This window comes from Delphinus delphis, chromosome 18 (assembly GCF_949987515.2).
Source record: "Delphinus delphis chromosome 18, mDelDel1.2, whole genome shotgun sequence".
NCBI classification, from domain to species: Eukaryota; Metazoa; Chordata; class Mammalia; order Artiodactyla; family Delphinidae; genus Delphinus; species Delphinus delphis.
Genome location: NC_082700.1, coordinates 46145207 through 46172244, shown reverse-complemented (window position 1 = coordinate 46172244; position 27038 = coordinate 46145207). Strand labels below are relative to the sequence as shown.

General features: G+C 38.6%; 1 protein-coding gene across 1 annotated transcript; it reads left to right on the top strand.

Annotated features, from left to right (window-relative positions):
• Nucleotides 1–8329: 8329 nt before the first annotated feature.
• LOC132413838 (signal transducer CD24-like) lies at nucleotides 8330–8881 on the top strand. The gene has a single exon (XM_059996091.1). The coding sequence runs from the start codon at nucleotides 8398–8400 to the stop codon at nucleotides 8632–8634; it is 237 nt and encodes a 78-aa protein (XP_059852074.1). The 5' UTR covers nucleotides 8330–8397; the 3' UTR covers nucleotides 8635–8881.
• The last annotated feature ends 18157 nt before the right edge of the window (nucleotides 8882–27038 follow it).

Sequence of the window (27038 nt, the reverse complement as noted above, 5' to 3'; positions counted from 1 at the left end):
ACAGCAGAAAACATTCTTTAAAAAAAAAAAAAGAGGACAGACACTGTGTCTAGCCTGGTGCCTGAAACATAGTAGATGCTCAATAAAAATTTTTGCAAATTTACTGCTAAAGACCTTTTCTTTCTCCCTTTCTTAATCTCAGGGCAGTCTACAGAGTCTCAATCTATACATTCTGGGGAAAAGAACTAACAGTTTGGCACCTCCTATGTGTCAAAAACCAGGCTGGATGCCATACATACATTACCTTATGTCATTTTTCACAGCAACCTTGTGAAGTAGGTATTATTTCAATCACAGAGGTAAAGAAACTGAGGCTTGGAGTTGTCTGTCATCAAATAAATATGTGCACACGAAATTCTTTCTCCTAGAATACTCGTTCTCTTCCTATTACGTGATCAAATCACACCCGACCTTCAAGAACCAAGTTAAAAATGTTGAAAAAACGTCCTCCATGGGTCTCTTGTGTTTCTGTCTATCTTCTGAGGAAAGGCTTTGACAGCGTTCGTTCTGGGCCATTTTGTCAAGGATGTTTGTACAGCAAAAAGCCTTGGAACGCAGACAGGATCTCCCTTTGGGAGAGAACAGATTTGTTTTCTGACCAGGATAATAAGGATAATGTCTCCCTCCAGGACAAAGATTGGACAGGTTTGCTAGCCACCTCTTCAGAGGATTGGGGTTTCCTTAGCTCAGTGTCCCTCAGCTGTGATGCAAACCCACGGAGTATGCTGCATCCTCCTTTATTGCCCCCGTGGGCTGTGGAGGACAAAGGGGACCAATGTGGACACAAAGCTCCTGCTGCCTGCTGTTCTCAGAGCAATAGAGTCCGTTGCTTCGGAGCCAGGAGTTTTGTGGCCTCTGCCAGCATCTATGAAAATGCGGCAGACTAACTTTTCAGCTTGTAAATAGCGTAAAATCTCAAACTTTCCACAGTTCTTGACAAAGATCTTCTTTCTTTGGGAAGTCTTATCTAACCATTACAGCTTACAGTGCTATCTCCAAAACACATTTGGCAGGAAACCAACCTGCTGAGTAATGTGCTGTGAACATTTTTTATTATCTCACACTTGATCGTGCTCTCCTAGAGGACAGAGACAGCACTTGCACTTCTTGATGAGTGTTTAGCATTTTTCCTGCACATAGAAATTGGCTCTCATTTCATTAATAGTAATTCATTAAAATGGACTGAATGTCTATTAAGTGTAGGACATGACGGTCAGAATATTTAGGTAATTATTTTCCTAACTGGTGCATAATCTCCTTGAAGATGGACATAATATCTAATACTTCTTTTTTATCCATTATAATTCTCTGTGTCTCTCGTTCTCTCATTCGACAAACATTTATTGACCATCTTCTAGGTGCAGGTGGTACGTTCGTTGCTGAGTATACAAATGAATGAGAGACTCCCTACCTTCAAGGATCTCATGGAACCAGATCGTGCAGTACAAGGAGGAAGTCCAGTGACGGAGGAAAGTACAGATCATTATGGGAACATGGCAAGGGGCAATCCAACGGGCTGTTGGTTGATAGCTTTTCTACTTTCTGGTATTTTCAGAAGGATTTAGTGCTTGAGAAATACTAAAATAAATTTTTGGAGTGTGGACTGATAATTCAAACTGGAAATCTTGGTCAAATACCTGCTCTGAAACTTAAAACTTAAAATAGCTCATCTAAGATGTGGCTGGCCTACACATCTGATAACATCATTATCAGATGATAATACATCATTATGTATTTAAAAAGATACATGTAACCAGTGTGTTCAAGTAAATGAACATATATTCAACACCTGGAATAGCCCCAAAGGCTAGAAAAATGCACAAGGCATGTTCCCTGCTCTCGAGATGGTCACAATCAAGAGAGACAGACACAGAGAAACATGATCTTAAACTGGGCACAATAGCATAAGCACCGAATAGATACTGAAGTTACTATTACACTGTGGGGATTCAGTCTGCTGGGGACCAAGGGAGTTTCTTGCAAGGGATGGCATCTGAGCTGGAATTTAAAGGGGAAAAGGATTTCCACAGGCAGGGAACAGAAAGTAAGGCAGCCAGGAAAAAACTTGAGCATAGGCACATTCTTTAAAATAAACAACATCAAAAAGTCTACAAGTAATAAATGCTGGAGAGGGTGTGGAGAAAATGAAACACTCCTACACTGTTGGTAGGAATGTAAATTGGTGTGGCCACTATGGAGAATAGTATAGAGGTTCCTTAAAAACTAAAAATAGAGTTACCATATGATCCAGCAAATTCCACTCCCGGGCATATATCCAGAAAAGTTGAAAACTCTAAGTTGAAAAGATACATGCACCCTAATGTTCATAGCAGCACTATTTACAATAGCCAAGACATGGAAGCAACCTAAATGTCCATTGCCAGATGAATGGATAAAGAAGATGTGGTACGTATACACAATGGAATACTACTCAGCCTTAAAAAAGAATGAAATAAAACCATTTGCAGCAAGATGGATGGACGTAGAAATTATCATACTAAGTGAAGGAGGTTAGACAAAGATAAATATCATATGATATTACTTATATGTGGAATCTGAAAAAATGATACAAATGAACTTACTTAGAAAACAGAAATAGACTCACAGACATAGAAAACAAACATATGGTTACCAAAGGGGAAAGTGGGGAGGGATGAATTGGGAATTTGGGATTAACAGTTACATACTCCTATATCTAAAATAGGCAAACAACAAAGACCTACTGTATAGTACAGGGAACTATATTCAATATCTTATAATAACCTATAATGGAAAAGAATCTGAAAAAGAATATATATATTCAGTTATATATATATATATATATATATATATATATATATAAAACAGAATCACTTTGCTGTACATCTGAAACATTGTAAATCAACTATACATCAATAAAAAGAAAAGAAGATGTGGTATACTACATACGCAGTCATAAAAAAGAATGAAATTTTGCCATTTGAAGCAACATGGATGGATTTAGAGGACATTATGCTAAATTAAAGAAGTCAGACAGAGAAACACAAATGCTGTATGATATCACTTATATGTGGAATCTAAAAATTACAACAAACTAGTGAATATTACAAAAAAGTAGACTCACAGATATACAGAACAAACTACTGGTTACCAGTGGGGAGAGGGAAGGGGTAGGGGCGATATTGAGGTAGGGAGTTAAGAGGTACAAACTATTATGTATAAAATAAGCTACAAAGGTATATAGTACAACACGGGGACTATAGCCAATATTTTATAATAACTATAAATGGAGTATAACCTTTAAAGATTGTGAATCACTATATTGTGCACATATAACATAATACTACTTTACATCAACTATACTTCAATTAAAAAAAGAAAATTAAATTAGAAAAACTAACTAATAAACATGAATTCAGGGAATTGTTCGTAAGATAGCAACTGGAATGGAGGGTGTACACAGGACTATAGAGAAAACTGAAAGTCAGAAAGGAAATTTTCTTCAGTGCCTTTTTTTTGATACTTTCTTTTTTTGGTTCTTTTGTTTTGCTTTTTGTTCAGTGACTTTTACAGACACATATTAAGCATCTGCTGGGGCAAATATAATATGCTCAAAGACAGACAAAGGTATAGTCCTAGTTCACAATCTAGTGGGGAGAGCAATAATGTAATCTAAACTATTAAATGCCAACAAACACTGAGGGTTTGTTAGGGTTTTGAATGCCACCCTAAGGTGCTTGGGTGTTCTTCATTAGTCACGGGATGCAGTGAATGATGTCATTGACCTGTGAGGAGGAGAGAAAGTCTTGGCAGCTGTGTGAAGGTTGGACCAGAGGGTTGAAAGATGGAGATGGGGAGAGCAGTGTGGAAGCTTCTGTGACCATCCAGGGAGAAATGGGAAGGGTCTAAACCAGATGAAAAGAGTAACAAAGATATGAGACACATTGTGATGATAGAATCCACAGAATTTTATGATTGATTCAATGAGAGAGGTGGCTATGAAGATGAATCCAAGCCTTCTATTCTTGGCGACAGAGAGGATGATGTTAGTGATATATCATAGTGAACATTCACCAGATAAAATATCTTTGAGAAGATCTCAAAGGTCTTTGTACTAATTAACCAATCTCTATCATCTTTTTTCATTTAACTTTTTGTCATTTTTATTTTTAAAGCAGAGGAGGTAAACACTTAGGACTTCTCAGGAAACTCTTACCAGTGATTTTTCAATCTTCAGGACTATTAGTGGATCATGAAATCAATTTAAAAAGTTTTAAAATAATACCAAAAAGTGAAATAGAATAAAGCAGAACAGAATGTGAAATATCGTAGTGATCACTTATATAAAGGTTACTACTTGTGGAAATTTGTCTTCTGTTTTATGTACATACACTGGGTCACAATGTCAAATACACGTCTTAGTGTGAGTTGCAGTTTAAAAAGTTTGAAAGCCATTGATCTAGACAGTGCTCAACAAAACATCTCTCTAGTCTAAACCCTCTCCTCCAGTTTATAGGATTGGAGCAGTGAGACAGGAACAAAAAGGGATGTAGGGAAAAGAGGTATCTTTCATCACTTTGACAGTGAACGAAGATCACTGTCGTTACATAAAACAGTGGGTGCTAGTACCTTGTTTGGAGTCGATGGCCTCTGTGATTATTATAGAAAGCCCGAAGCATCCCCTGCATTATTCTGTTTGTAGTCCCTTTGGCAACATGGGGAATGTTCAGGATTACCCCCATTTGGTCCACCTGCAGATCAAACCAGAACCAGGGAGAGAACACATTATTTGTTTTCTTTTCTTGATATTTCAAATAAGCCCTTGCTAAGTAATTTGAGACAATAGAATTAAAAATGTAAATTACGAATCCTTATAGATTTCATTTTTCCACTAGATGGCAGAAAAAGCACTTGTAATGGAAATTACCATGTCATCTCTTTAATCAGTTCCCCAGACTTTTTTTTTAATAAAGGGAGGTATATTTCATTTTAGTTTGAACAGTAGAATCTGATTATAAGACAACTGATTATTTAATAACTAATTTAATCATATTAAGCTTAAAATTAAGGAGAAAACTTTGAATTAGTTTATGTTTATATATGTACCTATATATGCACCCATCTCAATTGATATGTACGTGATGGAATTTCATTGACTTTAGAATACTGCCATGCTCTCTTTTAATACAAATTTAAAAATAAAAGGTAGTATTTAAATACACTTTTAAATTTATACAGAAACTTTTAAAATGTTACACATGGATGTAATTATGTGTACAACTGAACTATACTTAGTTATGATATATTGAAGATAATAATAATATTATTACAAAGATGGATGATACATTCATGGTTATAAATTCAAAATACTTTTTTTAACAAAGAAAGAGAATAAAAACTATGTTAGCTATGTAAATACAGTTCAAAAGTTAAACATGGTATATCATTTTCTTTCTATGCTAATAATTTTAACAAGGCTTTTATTTTTTTACCCTGATTTCGTGTGTCATGTTACCATTTATCAACAATAATTCTTTAGGGGTATTTGTCATTAGAGCACTTTACTAGGCGCTTGAGAATAGCTTCACAAACAGTTGTACCCTTGCTCTGGTTCATTTACCGTCAAAGAGAAAATTATTTTATGGACCTACAAAGAGGAAAAATAAGCGAGTTACACAAAAGAGAATGTGTTGGGAAACACAGACATAATTTGATAATGTAATATCATATTATAAAATACAAACTAGTTCAAAGAAACTTTTGTCCCTATTTCAGTCATTGTTTTCACCACTGTTTTTCTTACAACTGGCTTTCAAAAAGTTGAAGACTGGACCGTCAAAAAAGAGCAGAAAACAAGAAAGGATGGAAAATGGGAGGTGATGGAAAGGAGTGAAGTCCAATCACTGGTGTGGTCCACGAGCATCTTGTTCTCGGTCAGGCGCTGGGGTGGGGATGGAAACATGGCTTCTTCTTTCAAAATGAGAGCAAGTAATAGAGAGAGGAGGGGAGATGTTAGCTGAGCAAATGGGAAGAAATAAAAGAATTGATGAGATTACATAACAGTTGCCATGGTGTTGTTGAGTTACCTCAGCGCTCTCTCCCAGCCTTTGCTGACTGCCTCTTCCCCAACCAAACAAAAACAAAAGGGAGGGCCTTCCCTGGTGGCACAGTCATTAAGAATCCACCTGCCAATGCAAGGGATATGGGTTCGAGCCCTGGACAGGGAAGATCCCACATGCCATGGAGCCACTAAGCCCATGCTCCACAACTACTGAGCCTGAGCTCTAGAGCCTGCAAGCCACAACTACTGAGCCCACGTGCCACAACTACTGAAGTCCGTGCACCTAGAGCCCGTGCTCTGCAACAAGAGAAGCCAAGACAATGAGAAGCCTGCACACCACAACAAAGAGTAGCCCCGGCTCACCGCAACTAGAGAAAGCCCGCACACAGCAAAGGAGATCCAACACAGCCAAAAAGAAAAAATAAAATAAATAAATAAAAATTAAAACAAACAAAAAGAAACAGCAAAAGGGAAACTCTGGGGCATGCTGGTAATGCCCACAATCTTCAGGAACCTAGGGATGGTCTTCTGGTGGCACGAGGGGAGTGGAGGTAGCAAAAACATCTGCAATGTTATCTGTGCAGAGGAAGCAATACCCAGTTTTAGAGTCTCTAGTTTAGAAAACCCTGTGATGTGCTGTGTGTGGGCAAAGATTTTGTTTTGAGTCAAGGTGGGTAAACAACTTTCTGGGAATAAGCAACTCGCATCGTGCAGTAAGTTAGTTTCTAGGACAATGAAATTTTATTTTATTTTTAAAAGATTTTCAGAGCCTCAGAGGAAGATTCTGATTGCAAGTTAAAGTGTTTGAATTAAATTTGATTGAAAAGAAAGAGGTGGCAAAGTTTTCCAGAAACAGAATTTTTCCTAAGGAAGATTAATCTGGCAGCAGCAGTTCAGGTCGTTTGGAGAGTAAAGACCAGTTGGATTTTTTAATCAAAAAAAATTTTTTTTGACCACGCTGCATGGCTTGCAGGATCTCAGTTCCCCAACCAGGGATTGAACCCAAGGCCACGGCAGTGAAAGCCCAGAATCCTAACCACAACGCCACCAGGGAACTCTCCTGTAATTTTAAAATAAATTGTTTCTAAATCCTATTGCGTAGAAGACTATTTTTTTGTCTGTTCCTTCGTAAAGGCAACTGTAGGTTAAAAACAAAATTTATTTGAAAATAAAAGGGAATTGGATTTGGGGTACTTAGTTATTAATGAAGAAAACTTACATTAGATTTTCAGGAGTATTCCCTCACAGAACCAAATTTTAGTAAGTCCCACTGGTCCAAATCCAGGCATCCTGGGTCCTGCCACCTCCTGCTTGTGGGCCTCTGCCCAGTCACTGGACAGAAATCTGGACTCCAGTTTCTTAAATTATATATCATCCAGCATTAGACTTTCAGCTCTAACACTCTGCATGAAAAGAAAAGGAGCTGTAACAGCTCACTGTTTCATTGAAACAAACCAAAAAGAATTCTGGTCCAAGGTCCCAGTGCCAACCTCCTACCACAACTAGCCCAGCTTTTTAGGTCTTTAGCTCCCCTCGTGCTCTCCAATTAAAGAAATAGAAATCTGGGCTTTCTCTATAAACTCTGTGTTCTGCCCTTCCCAATGGTATCACTGCAAACGTCCTTATAAATCTACAACCCAAGCTGTAGAATAACTTCTATGGGCTTGGGGCTGTATGAATGGCTCTCTCTTGCTGAGCCCGCTCTGAGGAGACTCTGTCCCCAAAACACTGAGTGGTTTTTGTTTTCCTGCTGAAACCAGGGGAGATTGTGGAGTGGGAGAGCTCAGAGCTTACAACCCTGTAGATCTACACTCAGCACATCTCTAATGGGCTCCACTCAATGACAGCTGTGACGAATACCATGGCAATTTCCCAGATAAGATTGTATCCGAGTAGGGGCTACATTTCCTTCAGAGTTGCAGAGGTCATTATTATTCTTTGGAGAGGAATTCTGAGGAGGAAATAGCTGATTTAAACGCCTGCTGTCAGTTGCCAAAGAAATTGTTACAAAATACTGCTATAATGATGTGGAAAACTGCCCATTGCATTGGATTCCACATTTTTTGTGCTCCCTCCTGTTCATCTTCCGAGATTTCCCTCTTAGCTAACTGAGTGTGTGAAGATTGGTGCTCTAAAAGCCTCGTAACTTGGAGTCTCATTCTGAGTCCTTTGGCATTTCATATTATGGTTGCTCAACCATTTTTCACGACCACTCAAGCTTTCACGAGGTCTTCTAAAAGACTGTGCAAAGCCCAGAAATACCCACTCAGGCCCACCTTGCCTGCGCCCGCCCGGAGCCAGCGGTCCTTCACGTACCCCGCATCCAGTGAGACGCGCTGCGCACCGACGGAGCGGACATGGGCAAAGCGATGGTGGCCAGGCTTGGACTGGGGCTGCTGCTTCTGGCACTGCTCTTACCTACGCAGATTTATTCAAATCAAACAACTGTTGTAACGCCTTCAAGTAATTCCTCCCAGCATACCTCAGCTGCCCCCAATCCAGCGAATGCCACCACCAAGGCAAGTGCCGGTACTCTGCAGTCAACAGCCGGTCTCTTGGTGATCTCGCTCTCCCTTCTACATCTCTACTGTTAAGAGACTCAGGCCAAGAAACATCTGTACTTCCCATCCTCTAAACCCAATTCAGATGGCATCCAGACATCCAGTGTGACAAGGGAAAAAAGAACAGGTCTTCATTGAATGAATCTGCTAGTTCCACACCTTATTTTATTGACAGAAACTGTTGAGGATCCCAAATTTGATTGGTTTGAAGAGCATGTGAAGGGTTTGACTAGATGACGAATGCCAATATTAAATCTGCTGGAGTTTCCTGTACAAGATGAAGAGAGACAACATCCAAAATTAGTTAAGAGATGATTTCCTTAAATGTGGCTTAAGAAGTATGGACACATAAAACTCTACCTTGAAAGTGAGAATAGATTTTATCTTACCAAGAGATAAAGAATGGGATGTGGAACAGAGATTCAGTTTTCATTTGTTCATTAAATTTATAAGGCCATAAAACAATGAGGTAAAACAAAGCTTCTGTGATTCTATTTATATGTACATTAGAAGGAACTTCCAGGTGTTACTGTAAATCCTCAATGTGTTGTTTCAGCAGTACTAATTTAATGCTGATGTACTCTAGAGAAAATTTTATGTTAAGCTATTGCTGTTCTCTTGGGAACTGAACTCTTTCTTTCCCTTGGGGTTTGGGTTTGACATTGCATTTGAATTTTTATATAGTCATTGATATGTACCAGGGCAATGATGGATTGGAATCTACCCCAAATCCAAGCATAATGAGTACATTTTGCTTATATATTTATCAACTATTCTTATTCAAAAAGAGCAGTAGATTCATTTAGCTAAACAGATAACAAAGAGTAGAATTACATTGATCTCAACTAATTCAAAATGCTTTTTATTTCTGCATATGTCGGATACTTTTTACAGTTTAAAAAATGATCTGTTTTGAAGGTAAGATTGACAAATCTTGAAATTAAAAAGGCAAATATGTGAAGGAGCTAAACTATAAATCAAATATATTTGGCAAGGGAAGACTGGAAGCTTGCTTACGTTAAATTCAGAAAAACTTTTGTACTCTTTTCTGTAAATACTTCTTTTTAAACTGAATCAGTATAGCCACATTTGGAACACTTTATGTTATCATTCAATATTTTTAGATAGTTAGAACCTGGTCCTAAGCCTAAAATGGGCTTGATTTTGGAAAGTAAATCTTTTCACAACTGCCTTGATGCACAGAAACCTTTTTAAAAATAGACACTCCCTAAAGTCTTTTGTTCGCATGGTCACACACTGATGCTTAGATGTTCCGAAATCTAATATGGCCACAGTAGTCTTGATAACCAGTCATTTTTTTTCCATCTTTAGAAATCTACACTGGAACAACCATATCCAACAGATCTCAAGCTACTGTGTGTGTGAATGAACATTCTCTTTTGTTTCATGCCTGAATGCTGTACATCTATTTTGGATTGTATATTGTGTTTGTGTATTTATGCTTTGATTCATAGTAACTTCTCTTGTTATGGAATTGATTTGCATTAAACACAAACTGTAAATAAAAAAAAAAAAAGAAATACCCACTCAGCCTATATATTAAATTTCATTCATTCAACAAGTACTTCTAGGACTTCCCTGGTGGTGCAGTGATTAGGAATCAGCCTGCCAAAGCAGGGGACACAGGTTCGATCCCTAGTTCGAGAAGATCCCACACGCTGCGGAGCAACTAAGCCTGTGTGCCACAACTACTGAGCCCACGTGCTGCAACTACTGAAGCCCTTGTGCTCTGCAACAAGAGAAGCCACCGCAATGAGAAGCCCAAGCACCATAACAAAGAGAAGTCCCGGCTCACCACAACTAGAGAAAGACCGGATGCAGAAAAGAAGACCCAACTCTGGCAAAAATTAAAAACAAACAAACAAAACAAAACAAGTACTTGTAGAATACTTATTATTTTTCCACATATGAGAAGGTGGTATAAGGTAGTGGTTCCAAGCACAGTTTCTGGAGTCAAAGCTTCTAGATTCTAAGCCTGGCTCCACCAGGATTACTAGCTGTGTGACCTTGTTATGTGACAGTTGTGTGACCTAGGACAAGTTACATAAGTTTCCACGTCTGTATAAAAGGCCCAATAGTAGTACCTACCTCATAGGGTTGAAATGAGGATTAAATGAATTCATATTTGTGAGGAGCTAAAGATAATAATAGCTCATAGTAAGTGTTCATTAATATGTTCATTACATCTATAAAGAAGATAACAAATTTGCAGTCTAAGAGAAGACAGATACAAGAGTAACATAAAACAAGATAGAGTTCATCCTAGAGACCAGCAAAACCCTTGAACAAAAAAAATTCTTGAAGCAAACTAAGAAAAAGTAAAGGTGGGAAAAATTTGATGGTATAAAAGTTCAAACCTTCAGACAAACACAAAAATACCATAAAAATCCACAGGCAACAAAACAGAGGAAAAATAATTGCCACACCTTCGGTTGACAAGGATTAGCATCCTGCATCTAGGCAACTCGGGGTGGGGAGGATATATACATGTGAAATCTTAGGACAGGAGTTTCAGAGCCTCAGAGGAAGAAGCTGATTGCAAGTTAAAGTGTTTGAATTAAATTTGATTGAAAAGAAAAAGGTGGCAAAGTTTTCTAGAAATGGAACTGTTCCTAAGGAAGATTAATCTGGCAGCAGCAGGTCAGGTCGTTTGGAGAGTAAAGACAAGTTGGATGCTGACAAGATCAGGTGAAAGGTGGTGTCATCCTCACCTGGGAACTCCAAGGAGAGGATGATCATAAACATTCTCTTGGGTCAATAAGTGCTTGACGATGACTGAGGTTTTCTGAGGTTTCAGAGCCCACATAATTGGAAAAATGGCGGTTAGTAAAGTTAAGGAAGATGGGAGCAGAAGTGGATTTGGGGGGAGCTGATGGGTTTGTTTCTGAAACTACATAAGCGTAAGGTATCCACTTTGAAATTAGAGAAAGAGAGGTTAACATCTGGTTGGAAATGCAAGTTCAGACCTCTAACGAAAATATAAACCAAGAGATATAGAATTAGGATTCATCCTAAAACAAGCTGAGGCCAGGGGCATAGGTAAGATCACAGAGTATTTGCCCTGAGTGGGAGTGGAGGCCAGAGGATCACAGTGGGAAAGGGCTTATTGAAAATACAGTTTCCTAGACCCCATTCATTCTTACCTAACCAGAATTAGGAGATAACATTAAGGACTCTATATTTTTAACAAGTTGTTAACATTTATCTAATAAACGTTAAAGTTTAAGACCCTGCTTCAGAGCATGAAGGATGACGAGAAAAAAACCAAGATGGTTAAAAGATATCAAGTAAATCTTGATGGTATCGTTAAGGAAGAAGGAACGCATGAGGATCGGGTATCAAATCTTCAACCGGAACATAGGAGAAATGGAAAGAGGCTTTTGGTTTGTATTATATTAGGAAACAATCAAAGACCTTCCTTCTCCACTAGGGTGAAGGATTGAAGGGGTAGAGAGAAAGTGGAGATAATTGAAGACATCACTTTCCTGAAATTTGACAGCAGAAGAAAGAATAAGAGAAAATGTTGGCTTGTGGCTGTAACAGAATTAAAGGTGTGACTTGTATTTAAGAGTGAGTGGGGAAAGATGGATAAGATGAAAAGGCAGAGGGCTATGTACCAGATGAAGGAACAAGATAAAACCCCAGAAAAACAACTAAATGAAGTGGAGATAGGAAACCTTCCAGAAAAAGAATTCAGAATAATGATAGTGAAGATGATCCAGGACCTCGGAAAAATAATGGAGGCAAAGATTGAGAAGATGCAAGAAATGTTTAACAAAGACCTAGAAGAATTAAAGAACAAACAAACAGAGATGAACAATACAATAACTGAAATGAAAACTACACTAGAAGGAATCAATAGCAGAATAACTGAGGCAGAAGAACGAATAAGTGGCCTGGAAGACAGAATGGTGGAATTCACTGCTTTGGGACAGAATAAAGAAAAAAGAATGAAAAGACATGAAGACAGCTTAAGAGATCTCTGAGACAACATTAAACTCAACAACATTTGCATTATAGGGGTCCCAAAGGAGAAGAGAGAGAGAAAGGACCAGAGAAAATATTTGAAGAGATTATAGTTGAAAATTTCCCTAACATGGGAAAAGAAATAGCCACCCAATCCAGGAGGCGCAGCGAGGCCCATACAGGATAAACCCAAAGAGAAAGACACTGAGACACATAGTAATCAAAATGGCAAAAAATTAGGCAAAGAAAAATTATTAAAAGCAACAAGGGAAAAATGACAAATAACATACAAAGGAACTCCCATAAGGTTAACAGCTAATTTCTTAGCAGAAACTCTACAAGTCAGAAGGGAATGGCATGATATACTTAAAGTGATGAAAGGGAAGAACCTACAACCAAGATGACTCTACCGGCAAGGATCTCATTCAGATTCGATGCAGAAATCAAAAGCTTTACAGACAAGCAAAAACTAACAGAATTCAGCACCACAAAACCAACTCTACAACAAATGCTAAAGGAACTTCTCTAAGTGGGAAACACAAGAGAAGAAAAGGACCTACAAAAACAAAATCAAAACAATTGAGAAAATGGTCATAGGAACATACACATCAATGATTACCTTAAACGTGAATGGATTAAATGCACCAACCAAAAGACACAGGCTTGCTGAATGGATACATAAACAAGACCCATATATATACTGTCTACAAGAGACCCACTGCAGACCTAGGGACACATAAAGACTGAAAGGGAGGGGATGGAAAAAGATATTCCATGCAAATGGAAATCAAAAGAAAGCTGGAGTACCTATACTCATATCAGATAAAATAGACTTTAAAATAAAGAATGTTACAAGAGACAAGGAAGGGCATTACATAATAATCAAGGGATCAATCCAAGAAGAAGATATAACAATTATAAATGTATATGCACCCAACATAGGAGCGCCTCAATACATAAGGCAACTGCTAACAGGTATAAAAGAGGAAATTGACAGTAACACAATAATAGTGGTGGACTTTAACACCTCACTTACACCAATGGACAGATCATGCAAAATGAAAATAAATAAGGAAACAGAAGCTTTAAATGACACAATAGACCTGAGAGACTTAATTGATATTTATAGGACATTCCATCCAAAAACAGCAGATTACACTTTCTTCTCAAGTGTGCACGGAACATTCTCCAGGATAGATCACATCTTGGGTCACAAATCAAGCCTCAGTAAATTTAAGAAAATTGAAATCATATCAAGCATCTTTTCTGACCACAACACTATGAGATTAGACATGAATTACAGGGAAAAAATCATAAAAAACACAAACACATGGAGGCTAAACAATACGTTACTAGATGACCAAGAGATCACTGAAGAAATCAAAGAGGAAATCAAAAAATACCTAGAGACAAATGGCAATGAAAACATGATGATCCAAAACCTAAGGGATGCAGCAAAAGCACTTCCAAGAGGGAATTTTATAGCAATACAATCCTACCTCAAGAAACAAAAAAAATCTCAAATAAATAACCCAACCTTACACCTAAAGGAATTAGAGAAAGAAGAACAAACAAAACCCAAAGTTAGCAGAAGGAAAGGAATCATAAAGATCAGGTAAGAAATAAATGAAATAGAAACAAAGAAAACAATAACAAAGATCAATAAAACTAAAAGCTAGTTCTTTGAGAAGATAAACAAAATTGATAAACCATTAGCCAGACTCATCAAGAAAAAGAGGGAGAGGACTCAAATCAATAAAATTAGAAATGAAAAAGAAGAAGTTACAACAGACACCGCAGAAGTACAAAGCATCCTAAGAGACTACTACAAGCAACTCTATGCCAATAAAATGTACAACCTGGAAGAAATGGACAAACTCTTAGAAAGGTATAACCTTCCAAGACTGAACCAGGAAAAAATAGAAAATATGAACAGACAAATCACAAGTAATGAAATTGAAACTGTGATTAAAAATCTTCCAACAAACAAAAGTCCAGGACCAGATGGCTTCACAGGAGAATTATATCAAACATTAAGAGAAGAGTTAACACCCATCCTTCTCAAACTCTTCCAAAAAACTGTAGAGGAAGGAACACTCCCAAACTCCTTCTATGAGGGCACCATCACCCTGATACCAAAACCGGACAAAGATACTACAAAAAAAGAAAATTACAGACCAATATCACTGATGAATATAGGTGTAAATATCCTCAACAAAATACTAGAAAACAGAATCCAACGACACATTAAAAGGATCATACACCATGATCAAGTGGGCTTTATTCCAGGGATGCAAGGATTCTTCAATATATGCAAATCAATCAATGTGATACACCATATTAACAAACTGAAGAATAAAAACCATATGATCATCTCAATAGATGAAGAAAAAAGCTTTTGACGAAATTCAACACCCATTTATGATAAAGACTCTCCAGAGAGTGGGCATAGAGGGAACCTACCTCAACATAATAAAGGCCATATACAACAAACCCACAGCAAACATCATTCTCAATGGTGAAAAACTGAAAGCATCTCCTCTAAGATCAGGAATGAGACGAGGATGTCCACTCTCACCACTATTATTCAACCTAGTTTTGGAAGTCCTAGCCACGACAATCAGAGATAAAAGGAATCCTAACTGAAAAAGAGATAAAAGGAATCCTAACTGGAAAAGAAGAAGTAAAACTGTCACTGTTTGCAGATGACATGATATTATACATAGAGAATCCTAAAAATGCCAACAGAAAACTACTAGAGTTAATCAATGAATTTGGTAAAGTTGCAGGATACAAAATTAATGCACCGGGGCTTCCCTGGTGGTGCAGTGGTTGGGAGTCCGCCTGCTGGTGCAGGGGACGCGGGTTTGTGCCCTGGTCCGGGAGGATCCCGCGTGCTGCGGAGCGGCTGGGCCCGTGGGCCGTGGCCACTGGGCCTGCGCGTCCGGAGCCTGTGCTCCGCGGCGGGAGGGGCCGCAGCAGTGAGAGGCCCGCGTACTGCAAAAAAAAAAAAAAAAAAAATTAATGCACCGAAATCCCTTGCATTCCTGTACACTAATGATGAAACATCTGAAAGAGAAATTAAGGAAACACTCCCATTTACCACTGCAACAAAAAGAATAAAATACCTAGGAATAAACCTACCTAGGGAGACAAAAGACCTGTATGCAGAAAACTATAAGACACTGATGAAAGAAATTAAAGATGATACCAACAGATGGAGAGATATACCATGTTCTTTGATTGGAAAATTCAATATTGTTAAAAATGACTATACCACCCAAAAGAATCTATCAATTCAATGTAATCTCTATCAAATTACCAATGGCATTTTTTACGGAACTACAACAAATAATCCTAAAATTTGTATGGAGACACAAAAGATCCCAAATAGCCAAAGTAGTCTTGAGGGAAAAAAACGGAGCTGGAGGAATCAGAGTCCCTGACTTCAGACTATACAACAAAGCTACAGTCATCAAGACAATATGGTACTGGCACAAAAACAGAAATATAGATCAATGGAACAAGATAGAAAGCCCAGAGATAAACCCACACACATATGGTCAACTAATCTATGACAAAGGAGGCAAAGATATGCAATGGAGAAAAGACAGTCTCTTCAATAAGTGGTGCTGGGAAAACTGAACAGCCACATGTAAAAGAATGAAGTTAGAACACTCCCTAACACCATACACAAAAATAAACTCAAAATGGACTCGAGACCTAAATGTAAAACCTGACATTATAAAACTCTTAGAGGAAAACATTGGAAGAACACTCTTTGACATAAATCACAGCAAGATATTTTTTGATCCACCTCCTAGAGTAATGGAAATAAAAACAAAAATAAACAAATGGGACCTAGTGAAACTTAAAAGCTTTTGCACAGCAAAGGAAACCATAAACAGAACAAAAAGACAACCCTCAGTATGGGGGAAAATATTCACAATTAATCAACGGACAAAGGATTAATTTCCAAAATATATAAACAGCTCATGCAGCTCAATAAAGAAACAAACGACCCAATCCAAAAATGGGCAGAAGACCTAAATAGACATTTCTCCAAAGAAGATATACAGATTGCTAACAAATACATGAAAGAATGCTCAACATCATTAATCATTAGAGAAATGCAAATCAAAACTACAATGAGATATCATCTCACACTGGTCAGAATAGCCATCTTCAAAAAATCTACAAACAATAAATGCTGGAGAGGGTGTGGAGAAAAGGGAACACTCTTGCACTACTGGTGGGAATGTGAATTGATACAGCCACTATGGAGAACAGTATGGAGGTTCCTTAAAAACCTAAAAATAGAATTACCATATGATCTAGCAATCCCACTACTTGGCATATACACAGAGAAAACCTTGATTCAAAAAGACACATGCACCCCAATGTTCATTGCAGCACTATTTACAGTAGCCAGGTCATGGAAGCAACCTAAATGCCCATCGACAGACGAATGGATAAAGAAGTTGTGGTGCATATATACAATGGAATATTACTCAGCCATAAAAAGGAACGAAATTGAGTCATTTGTTGAGACGTGGATGGATCTAGAAGAGTGTCATACAGAGTGAAGTAAGTCAGAAAGAGAAGAACAAATATCGTATATTAACGCATGTATGTGGAACTTAGAAAAATGTTACAGAAGATCCAGTTTGCAGGCCAGAGTTGAGACACAGATGTAGAGAACAAATGTATGGACACCAAGGGGGGAACACCACAGGGGGGTGGGGATGGTGGTGTGCTGAATTGGGTGATTGGGATTGACATGTATACACTGATGTGTATAAAATTGATGACTAATAAGAACATGTATATAAAAAAAGAAAAACAAACAAAAAAACTTATGCTAAAGTTTCTTTGGGTTATTTGTATGGAAATATGTTAATATAAATGTTTCAGACATTTAAAAAAAAAAAGAGTGAGTGGGACCTAATTGCACTTGAGAAAGAAGAGGACCCAATGGAAAGGAGACAACAGATCTGGAAGAAAGAGAAGGGATGGTGGGTAGAACAAGGTCATGGGAAAAGAAGGAAGGGCTAGCCTTCAAAAAGACAAGGAACACTTCTTTCTTCCTCTTGTTTCAGAAGAAGGAAAACATATTGGGATGGAAGGCAGAGAAGTCGAAGGAATTCAAGCTGATGTTCTGGATATTGAAGTAAACTGGTAAAGGGTTTAGAGGTGGGAATATGAGGGCACTAGATGAGGTGAGTAAGTCACTAAAGGCATTGGTAGAAAATTAGCCCGTGTTTCTGGGTCTGTCCTCCACAATCAACCCTGGAGAAACTATAGAAGCTAGAGAGGAAACATGGTTTCTAGGAACAAACACCAAACTACCAGCTAAATTACCAGCTAACAGTGAGAAATCCCTAAGGAGAGAGGAGATGGTCTCAACAAATGTGTGGCCTTACAGGAGGGGTGCTGAGAGTGTTGGTTTACTTTTTCCTCTTTTCCCTTTTTCAGTTGGCTGGTGTGGTGGTGTCAAGCCACAGTCATCAGCAATGGTTTGGTGGTGTCTCGGGCTCTCGATGTGAATGAACATGTAACATCAATTTTCAAATCTCGATTTACCCCCTTTGTGATTAAATAATTTGAAGGTCTGATTCTAAGGGTTTTTTGGATACATAGTTTAATGACTGCTAGAGTTGAAATAACTTATAAAGATACCAGCTAATACTTGCAGAAGTGCAGCAGTAATTAAAAATCATAATACACGTTTTAAAATCCCATTCAAAAGTGATGCAGAGGTTTTCATTGAAATTTAGCAAGAAATTTCCACCTTTTCTGCTGTTGATACATTGTTTCTGAAAACACTGGTCTTACTGGACCAAAATCAAGGTACTGGCAATGTTGCATCCCTTCTGAAAACTCTAGGAGAGAATCTGCTTCCTTGCCCTTTCAAGCTTCTAGAGACCACTTGTTTTCCTAGGGCTTATAGCTTCTTCCTCCAGCTTCAAAGGGCATCACCCCAGTCTCTGCTTCTGTTGTCACATCACCTTTTCTCTGATTCTGGCTCCTCCTGTGTCTCTCTTACAAGGTATTGTGATTACATTGGGCCCACTTGGATAAGCCAGGATAAACTCTCCATCTCAGATCCTTAACTTGTTTACTCCTGCAAAATTCTTTTGTGTTGTAAGGTGACATATTCACAGGTTCTAGGGATAAGGATGTGGATATATTCGGGTGGCTATTATTCCATCTACCACAGTCAGTGGCTCAGGTAAATTTGAGAATGTAACCTGTGCTATGAGGGATCCTTGTCAATGCTCCATACCCCAGATCTCCTGCTCCTACTCTCGGGACACCTTAAATGCCAGTCATGGCACGTGACATCTCTCATATGGCCTGAGAGGGGTGCTGCTGTCAATCTGTGCACAAAATACTGGCAAAGATAAATTTTTTCAGATCAAAATAAATACAAAAAGAAGTTATATTTTTTATTCCCACACACCACTTGATTGTCTAGAGCAGCTTCTGGAGTACCGTCATCCCACTTTGGTGATCAATGAGTATTATGGTTAATTTTATGTGTCAGCTTAGCCAGGTTAATTGTATCCAGTTATTTGGTCAAACATCAGTCTAGATATTGCTGAAAAGGTATTTTTTAGATGTGATTAACATTTAAATCAGTGGACTCTGAGTAAGGCAGATTACCCTGCATAATGTAAATGAGTCTCATCCAATCAATCAGTTGAAGGTCTTAAGAGAAAAGACTGAGGTCCCCTGAAGGGGAAAGAATTCTACTTCCAGATTATCCTTGGACTCAAGACTCCAGCATCAACTCCTGCTGGAATTTCCAGCCTGCTGGCCTGCCCTGAAGATTTCAGACTTCCCAACTTCCTCAATCGTGTGAGCCAAGCACTTAAAATCAATCAATCTGTCCTCTCTCTCTCTCTTCCTTTCTGTGTGTGTGTATACACACACACACACACACACACACACACACACACACACACATCCTATAAGACTGTAATGTGTCTGTTAAGTTATATATAAGCTGAATATGCAACTGAAATAAGTTTCAAAATGAGTACAAAATAAATGTTATCAATGTAAAATGTGTATGCATGTTTATACACATATATTCTATAGGTGTTTTTTCTCTGGAGAACCCTAAATAATGCAATGAATTAGAGAAGCATTTTCAACCGGTGGGAGGGCATGATTTGAGGCATTGTAATAAACCTCAGGTTCAAGGGTAATATTAATAGATTTAGAATCTCAAAGTAAAATAAAATCTAGGCTCCCTTATACTTGCTCTAAAGTGGTTCTACCTTTTATCAAGTGAACCTGAAATATGGATTCAGTGGTAAGTATTGCTAGAGGGGCCTCAATTCTGGCAAGAATGACCTAAAGTATCATAGGTTTTGGGAGTGAAAGAAATCTAGGAGGTTTTCTAATTTATCTCTCTTAATGGTCTTATTGGCTTTAAGTATTATAAAACCAGTTGATATCAATATTATAAATACCATATTTTCTTTCATACAATTGCTTTATAACAATTAGTTAATTAAAATGTTAAAAGCCCTGATATTAAGAAAAGAGAAACCATGGCTCACTGACTTCTGGAATTGAATTAGACCTTCACAGTAATATCACATTATTTCAAGGAAGAAAGAAAGAAGAATGATATTTGAAATCATGGGAGGAGTATGAACAGGTATAACATAATTGCGTGGCTTGGAATTTGCCAAAAGACAACTGCTAATAATTTTTGCCATTAAAAGTGCCAAGGATGCTCTTTAATGAAAACCACTATTGTGAATTTCTGTGTCTCCATCTCATCAGAAAATGATATTGTTATCAAAAAAAATCCTCTTATATTTGAACATTTGTGAAATACTGACTCATAAGTGGTTTTCTGGATCCTTGCAATCAGTGGAAATATGGGCAGACGTATTCTTTAATCTTTTAAAATGAAAGATGAGGAAAATATATGTAAAACAGACACTTCAGGATTTTTCTAGAGCAGTTTGCTTTCTTTGGACTGGCACACATATTGGCTCTATCTTCTCTGTGCTATCCAGAGGTGACAATTGGGACAGGAGGGTAAAAGACGAGATGTGGGTTTGAGGACTGAACACAAGGAGGAAGAGGGCTTGGGTCACATAGATTATCTCCTCCCTCTAAGTACTTTTAAGGCCCACAGCTTCCTTATTCATTGTCTTAGCTTCCCTTCCTGTTGCCTTTTTAAATCCTTTAGCCTATAATCCTCAGACTTTGGAGCCATATATCTTGTGTTCAATTTCCTATTCAACCATTTCACAGACAGGCAGTGTTGAGTAAGAAGTGAGCTCTTCTATGTTGATACCTGATAGATATGGATTTGAATCCTACTTCTACAACTTACCATCTACATTGTCTCAATAATGCTGCACAAAAAATGTCTTAGACAGCTTGTGCTGCTATAACAAAATTCTCACAGTTCTGAGCACTGAGAACTACAAGATAAGTCAGCTCCTGGTAAAGGTCCTTTTTCTGGACTGTAGGTAGATGCCTAATTACTGTATCCTCACATGGCAGAGGGAGGGAGATCATCTCTCTCGTGTCTCTGCTTATAAGGCCAGTAATTGCATTCACAAGGGCTTCACCCTCATGACCTAATTACCTCCCAAAGGCCTCACCTCCAAATAACATCACATTAAGAATTAGATTTCAACATATGAATTTGGAGTGGGGGACACAAACATTCAGTCCATAGCAACAAAGTACCCTCAAACTTAGTGACATAAAACAGCAACTGATTCTTTGGCTCACAGGTCTGCAAGTCAGTGGCTCAGCTAGGTTCCGGGCCGCAGGCTACAGGTTTAACTCAGACTTATAGTACATGTCTTGATATCTCCAGGATTAACAGCTTCCTGGAGCAGGGGTTAGGCCCTGTGTATTTCATTATGCGGCCCAGGCTGAAGGGCAGCATCCATCTGGATCATGTTTTCTCATGGCAGATGGCCAGAATGCCAGAAGCAAGCCAAACCCATGAAGCACATTTAAGACCTCTGCTCACATCATGTCTGTTAACATTTCATGGACCCAGCAAGTCCAATATCAGAAATACAGGGCAGTCTACTCTTCACAGAGTGGGAAGGGGAGAGATTATTTGCTGAACAATAATTTAAAGACCCTCTAATTGTAGTTGAATAAATAGCTTAATCTCAATCAGTCCCAGTGTTCTCATGTCTTATATAGAGATGATAATAATAGGGTTACTGGGGAAAAATATAGTCTATAAAGAAAATGACACAGTTTCTAGAACAAAAAGAGCATTCAACAAATGTTAGCTCTTATTATTAATTTCCTTTGAATGTGCACAGAGAAGTAAGAAAGTGGCAAAAGCAAGGTGATGAGGACTAGAGAAGAAATTAAGGGGCTTCCCTGGTGGCGCAGTGGTTGAGAGTCCGCCTGCCGATGCAGGGGACACGGGTTCGTGCCCTGGTCCGGGAAGATCCCACATGCCGCGCAGCAGCTGGGCCCGTGAGCCATGGCCGCTGAGCCTGCGGGTCCGGAGCCGGTGTTCCACAACGGGAGAGGCCACAACAGTGAGAGGCCCGCGTACCGCAAAAAACAAACAAACAAACAAAAAACACTGCAGTAAAACATCAATAAGCTGTAATGTTCAGGGAATGGTTACTTGATTTAACCTGTGTGTTAAAAACAGAAACCCCTGCCCCCTTAAAAAAGTCTCTGGTTTAACACTGTGTTTAAAATATTTTGGATAGGGCTTCCCTGGTGGCACAGTGGTTGAGAGTCTGCCTGCCGATGCAGGGGACACGGGTTCGTGCCCCGGTCCGGGAGGATCTCACATGCCACGGAGCGGCTGGGCCCGTGAGCCATGGCCGCTGGGTCTGCGCGTCCGGAGCCTGTGCTCCACAACGGGAGAGGCCACAACAGTGAGAAGCCCGCGAAACGCAAAAAAAAAAAAAAAAAAAAGGTATAGGGAGAGGATAGTTTGTGTTTATCTAAATGGTCAGTTCACAATTATGGTCACCCATGTTATTGTTTTGCTGTTGGACATTTGTTTCTACTGTTATGCTGTGTGTGAGAACAGTATGTACAACACACTATGCAAAATGATAGACAAAATGTAGCCAAAACTCAACATCTTGCTCATTAGGCAATTTGGCAAACATGATCTGTATATTTGAAGAAAAATATATAACACAGGAAAATGTCAGTAATTAAAACAAAAAACATGAACCGTAATGAATATGTTTAAGTAATCAGTCATTTCTAGAATGCATGTGTGGTTTGCAGAAATCCTACATTAAAAAAAATTATTTTTTGATGTGGACCATTTTTAAAGTCTTTATTGAATTTGCCACAATATTGCTTCTGCTTTATGTTTTGGTTTTTTGGCCCCGAGGCCTGTGGGATCCTAGCTCTGCGACCAGCGATCAAACCCACACCCCATGCATTGGAAAGTGAGGTCTTAACCAGTGGACCGCCAGGGAAGTCCCTAAATATATATATATTTTTAATATTTGAGAGAAGATTTGGCCATTTTAACTAAATTCTTTCTCTATGTGGGTTTAAAGGAATACCAGAGACTCTCAATTTAAAATTATAACCAAAGTCACTAGATTGCTCAGAGCTGATTGGGTTATTTCTAGTAGACTGAGTTAGATCACACCACAGTTGACATGGTTGATCACTGCACAGTTTCATCATGGAGACAACAAAGTATACTGGGTTCACTCCACTTTGGCTGATGTGATTATTACACGTACATATAGCTTTAGTCTTGACATTTAATCTCCTAGTTCTCCAGTAATACTTCCTTCCATCCGATAAAACCGAGTTTAAAAGCTAAGAATTCCTTAGTTCTACTGAGCTGGAAAATTGTCTCTTTGAGTGGCATTTAACTTCTCAGCTCTGATTTCCATAAGTGGAATATAGTGGTATTTGCTTATCTCTAATTCTGAGACCAACTCCTTCCATTAATATGCTGAATAACCTAAAGCTATTTTAGCAACAATAAGAAGAGTAACTTGCTTATTTCCACAAGCAGACCTCACACATGTTCCAGCTAGCAGGTGAGGAGAGGATTCGCCAGAGCACCCAGCTTTCTTTCTGTAATTAGGCTCTCTCTGTCCTTAGTGCCAATGCACACATAGCAGTGTTTCAGCAGAGGACAGATCTGCCCTCTGTAGAAGTGAGCTTTGAGTGCCCACAGTTGGGGTCTTCATTCCTCTATTTGATCAATATCTGTTCATCTGCCTGGTTCTAAGCTTGCATTCCTTAAAGACACAGAAGGCAGAGGTTACTATAACTGGGTGTCAGCTCTTTCCCAGTTAGGGGTTTTGCTCTGACACTTCCGATTTCTTGCTCTAGTCAACTTGCCTAGACAACATAGAAACCACGATGCTCCCTTCATTCCTTCTCTTTACAGCCTGGACCAGTACTGGCCCTTAGCAGCCAGTCTCTTGCATGCTTTCTCTCTGGACCTCCTATTAGCTCCACTTTACAGGGGAAAAGGATCTGGGGGCACTCAGTTCCAACTCAAGACAAAACAAGGAAAACAAAAAGGGACTGAAGAATTCGTCTTTCCACCTCCCTGAAATCCCCACTTTTGTTCCTTCACTCAGATAACCAGTATTTATTGAGTACCTCCTATGTGAAAGTTGTGACACATGGCACTGAAGATAAAAAGATGAGGACACTTTCGCTGTTCTCAAGGAACTTACAAATTCATAAAGACTAACAAACAAGACATTCCAATTCAGTGTGCAACTGTCATAATGGAGGAAACATGTCTAGTTTGGAGGGATCTGGAAAGTTGTTTTCTGGAACCAGGGATTTCTAAATAAGACCTGAAGCCCAAGTTGGCCATATATATAGAGGTTTGGTTTGAAAAATCCATCCAGGAAGAGGAACAAGCAAGTGCAAAAGCTTATACCCTTTTTATTTCCATGCTGCACTCTATGTCCTAGTCTGTCCAGGTTCTTTCCTTAAAAGGTTAGAGAGAAATGGAGGAGACAAAAACATGACCAACGGGTAGTATGCCCAGGACACATCAGCTTGTGATGTAAAGAGGCAGAGTGCCAAACCTAGAAGCTTATAGGATTTGCCCTCCTTTTGCTTCCATTCATAACAGTGTTTCAAGACTTGTTGCCAAGGGAAAACATGCTCCTCCCACCATTACTCATGCAGACCCACCTTTTAACCAGAATGGAAAATAATTCTGCATGGACCTTTTGGTACTTACTTTTGTCGTCTTGAAAATTATAATGCTAGCAACACACAGTCTAGTAAATTACATCTAAAAATCATTGAATATGTTCCTACACTGGCAATCTGTAATCTTTCCTTGCAAATGACACCCTTGGAGTCTTGGGTCTTGAGTCTTCTTCAAGCATCGGAAGAGTCCTCCCACATCCTTTGTTGGAGACATGTTGCCCTCACAGCCCGCACTTCCATCTTCTCCACGACCCCTTGGTGTTCCCTGATGTGTCTGGTGACACCCACAATTCTTACCATACTTTGTAACTTACTCCCCAGAACTTAGAGGGGCTCAGAGAGTGCAGGGGTTGAAAGAACTGTACAATCTCAACCACATCATTGGCGAAAGGGACATTTGTGGTTTTCCCTGGAATAAGGCTTTATGGTTTGTAAACCCCTTCCATGATCCCACATTCATCTGCCTGGTTCTAAGTTTGCATTCCTTAAAGATACAGAAGGCAGAGGTTACTATAACTGGGTGTCAGCTCTTTCCCAGAGGTTACTATAACAGAGTGTCAGCTCTTTCCCAGTTAGGGGAACTGCCATTCACCACTGGCAATACTGTTTAGTTGAAGCAATACATTGTAAGTTGTACACAAACTTTTGGAAAACTGCTCTGCTCTCAAGTTAAATCTGTTTATGCTAACCTTCCTCATAAGTTAGATGTAAAGAATAACTATACTAATAATGCCTGACAAATATTGAGGGACTACTATATGCAAAGTATTATTCTAAGAGTTTTGTGAGTGTTAAGTCATTTAATCCTTATGAAAATCTTACGAGGATATATGCTATTCTTTTAATCACACCAGTGTTATGAAAGAGAAAACTGACACAGAGAATTAAAATAATTTGCCTAAGGTAATTGCCTGGGTTGGGACTGGAACCCAGGATCAGAGTCTATGCTCTTAAGCACCATACTGAACCTCCTCTCCAGAAAGGCCATTAAAGACAATTTTAAAGAATAGTATCTTGATAAAATACTATATTGATAAGAACACCAAGTAAAAGAGTAACCTCCAACAGACACAGGGAGGATTAGATATTAAATGTTTCTAAATTCCCAGAAAGATGAAAACTTCTGTCTATGTGTTATTATGGCCCTAATAATAATCACTAATAATATTGTAAATTTCTTGCTGTAGTTAAAATGATTAAAAAGTCTCTCCTGAATTGATTTATGCATATATATCACTCATTACTTACTAGATGTTCATTCATCTCAATTTGCCCTGGAGTAATGGAAACTTCTTACTAAAAATATTATCAATCTAACTATTTGGGAATTACACAAAATGTTTGTATAAGATATATTTCAATTGGCATAGAATTTTTAAAAATCCTGTATAAAGTATACAATACTAGTTGCCCACCACTTGCATTTCCCCCCAATATACATGATGGTATACATAACTGTGCTTGTTTCTTCATCTGTAAAGTGGAGTTAATAATGACTACATTATTACTTTGTGAAGGTTACATGGCAGTGGGAGCATGGAAGTGGTTTATAAACCATAAAGCATTATTCAATGCTGGCTTATCTTAGTCCTATGTTTGAAAAATTGTCTTTGTTTTTGATATTTGAAAATACTAACCTCCCTCAAGCTCAGCTGAAGTGAAAATACATTCATAATTTTCAATATCTGACAATATCTAAAACTTTTGCATAAGTTGACTTCCTTACAGATGTAAGCAATAGAGACATGTTTAAGTTACACCAGGTTTTAGGCTTTTGTTGTAAAGATACGTGGAGAAGGAGGAAAACAACCTCACAGATATTGAAATGTCATTTAGGACCCAGTAGTTGTCCTGATCATCCAGCAGCAGCCCTGATGACTCCATGACCCATCTACCTAGTGGCTCTTCCCTGGGCAATGAGTTCATCTTGCGTCTTACTCTAGGGTTCACCATTTTGGTGAGGCATCAACACTCTGCCTCACTTTCACAACAGCTAATTAATCAGCTGGCTGCCTCTTTTCTCCATCTCAGGGTTTCTTATGCATAGTGAGTACTATCTCAGACTTCTGCTTGCTGCCATTTTTCTGGTCTCTCTGCACTTTCCTGCTCTCATACACTGAGAACGGGCTAAGTGGTGAGCTTGTTGGGTAGCTGCCTGGGGTACCAATCTTTAAGGATTACTACCATATCTCTTGAAGAAATCAGAAGTGTGGTACCAGTTAATTCAGCTTTTCACAAGAGTTATCTTGCATAACTAGTGAAAT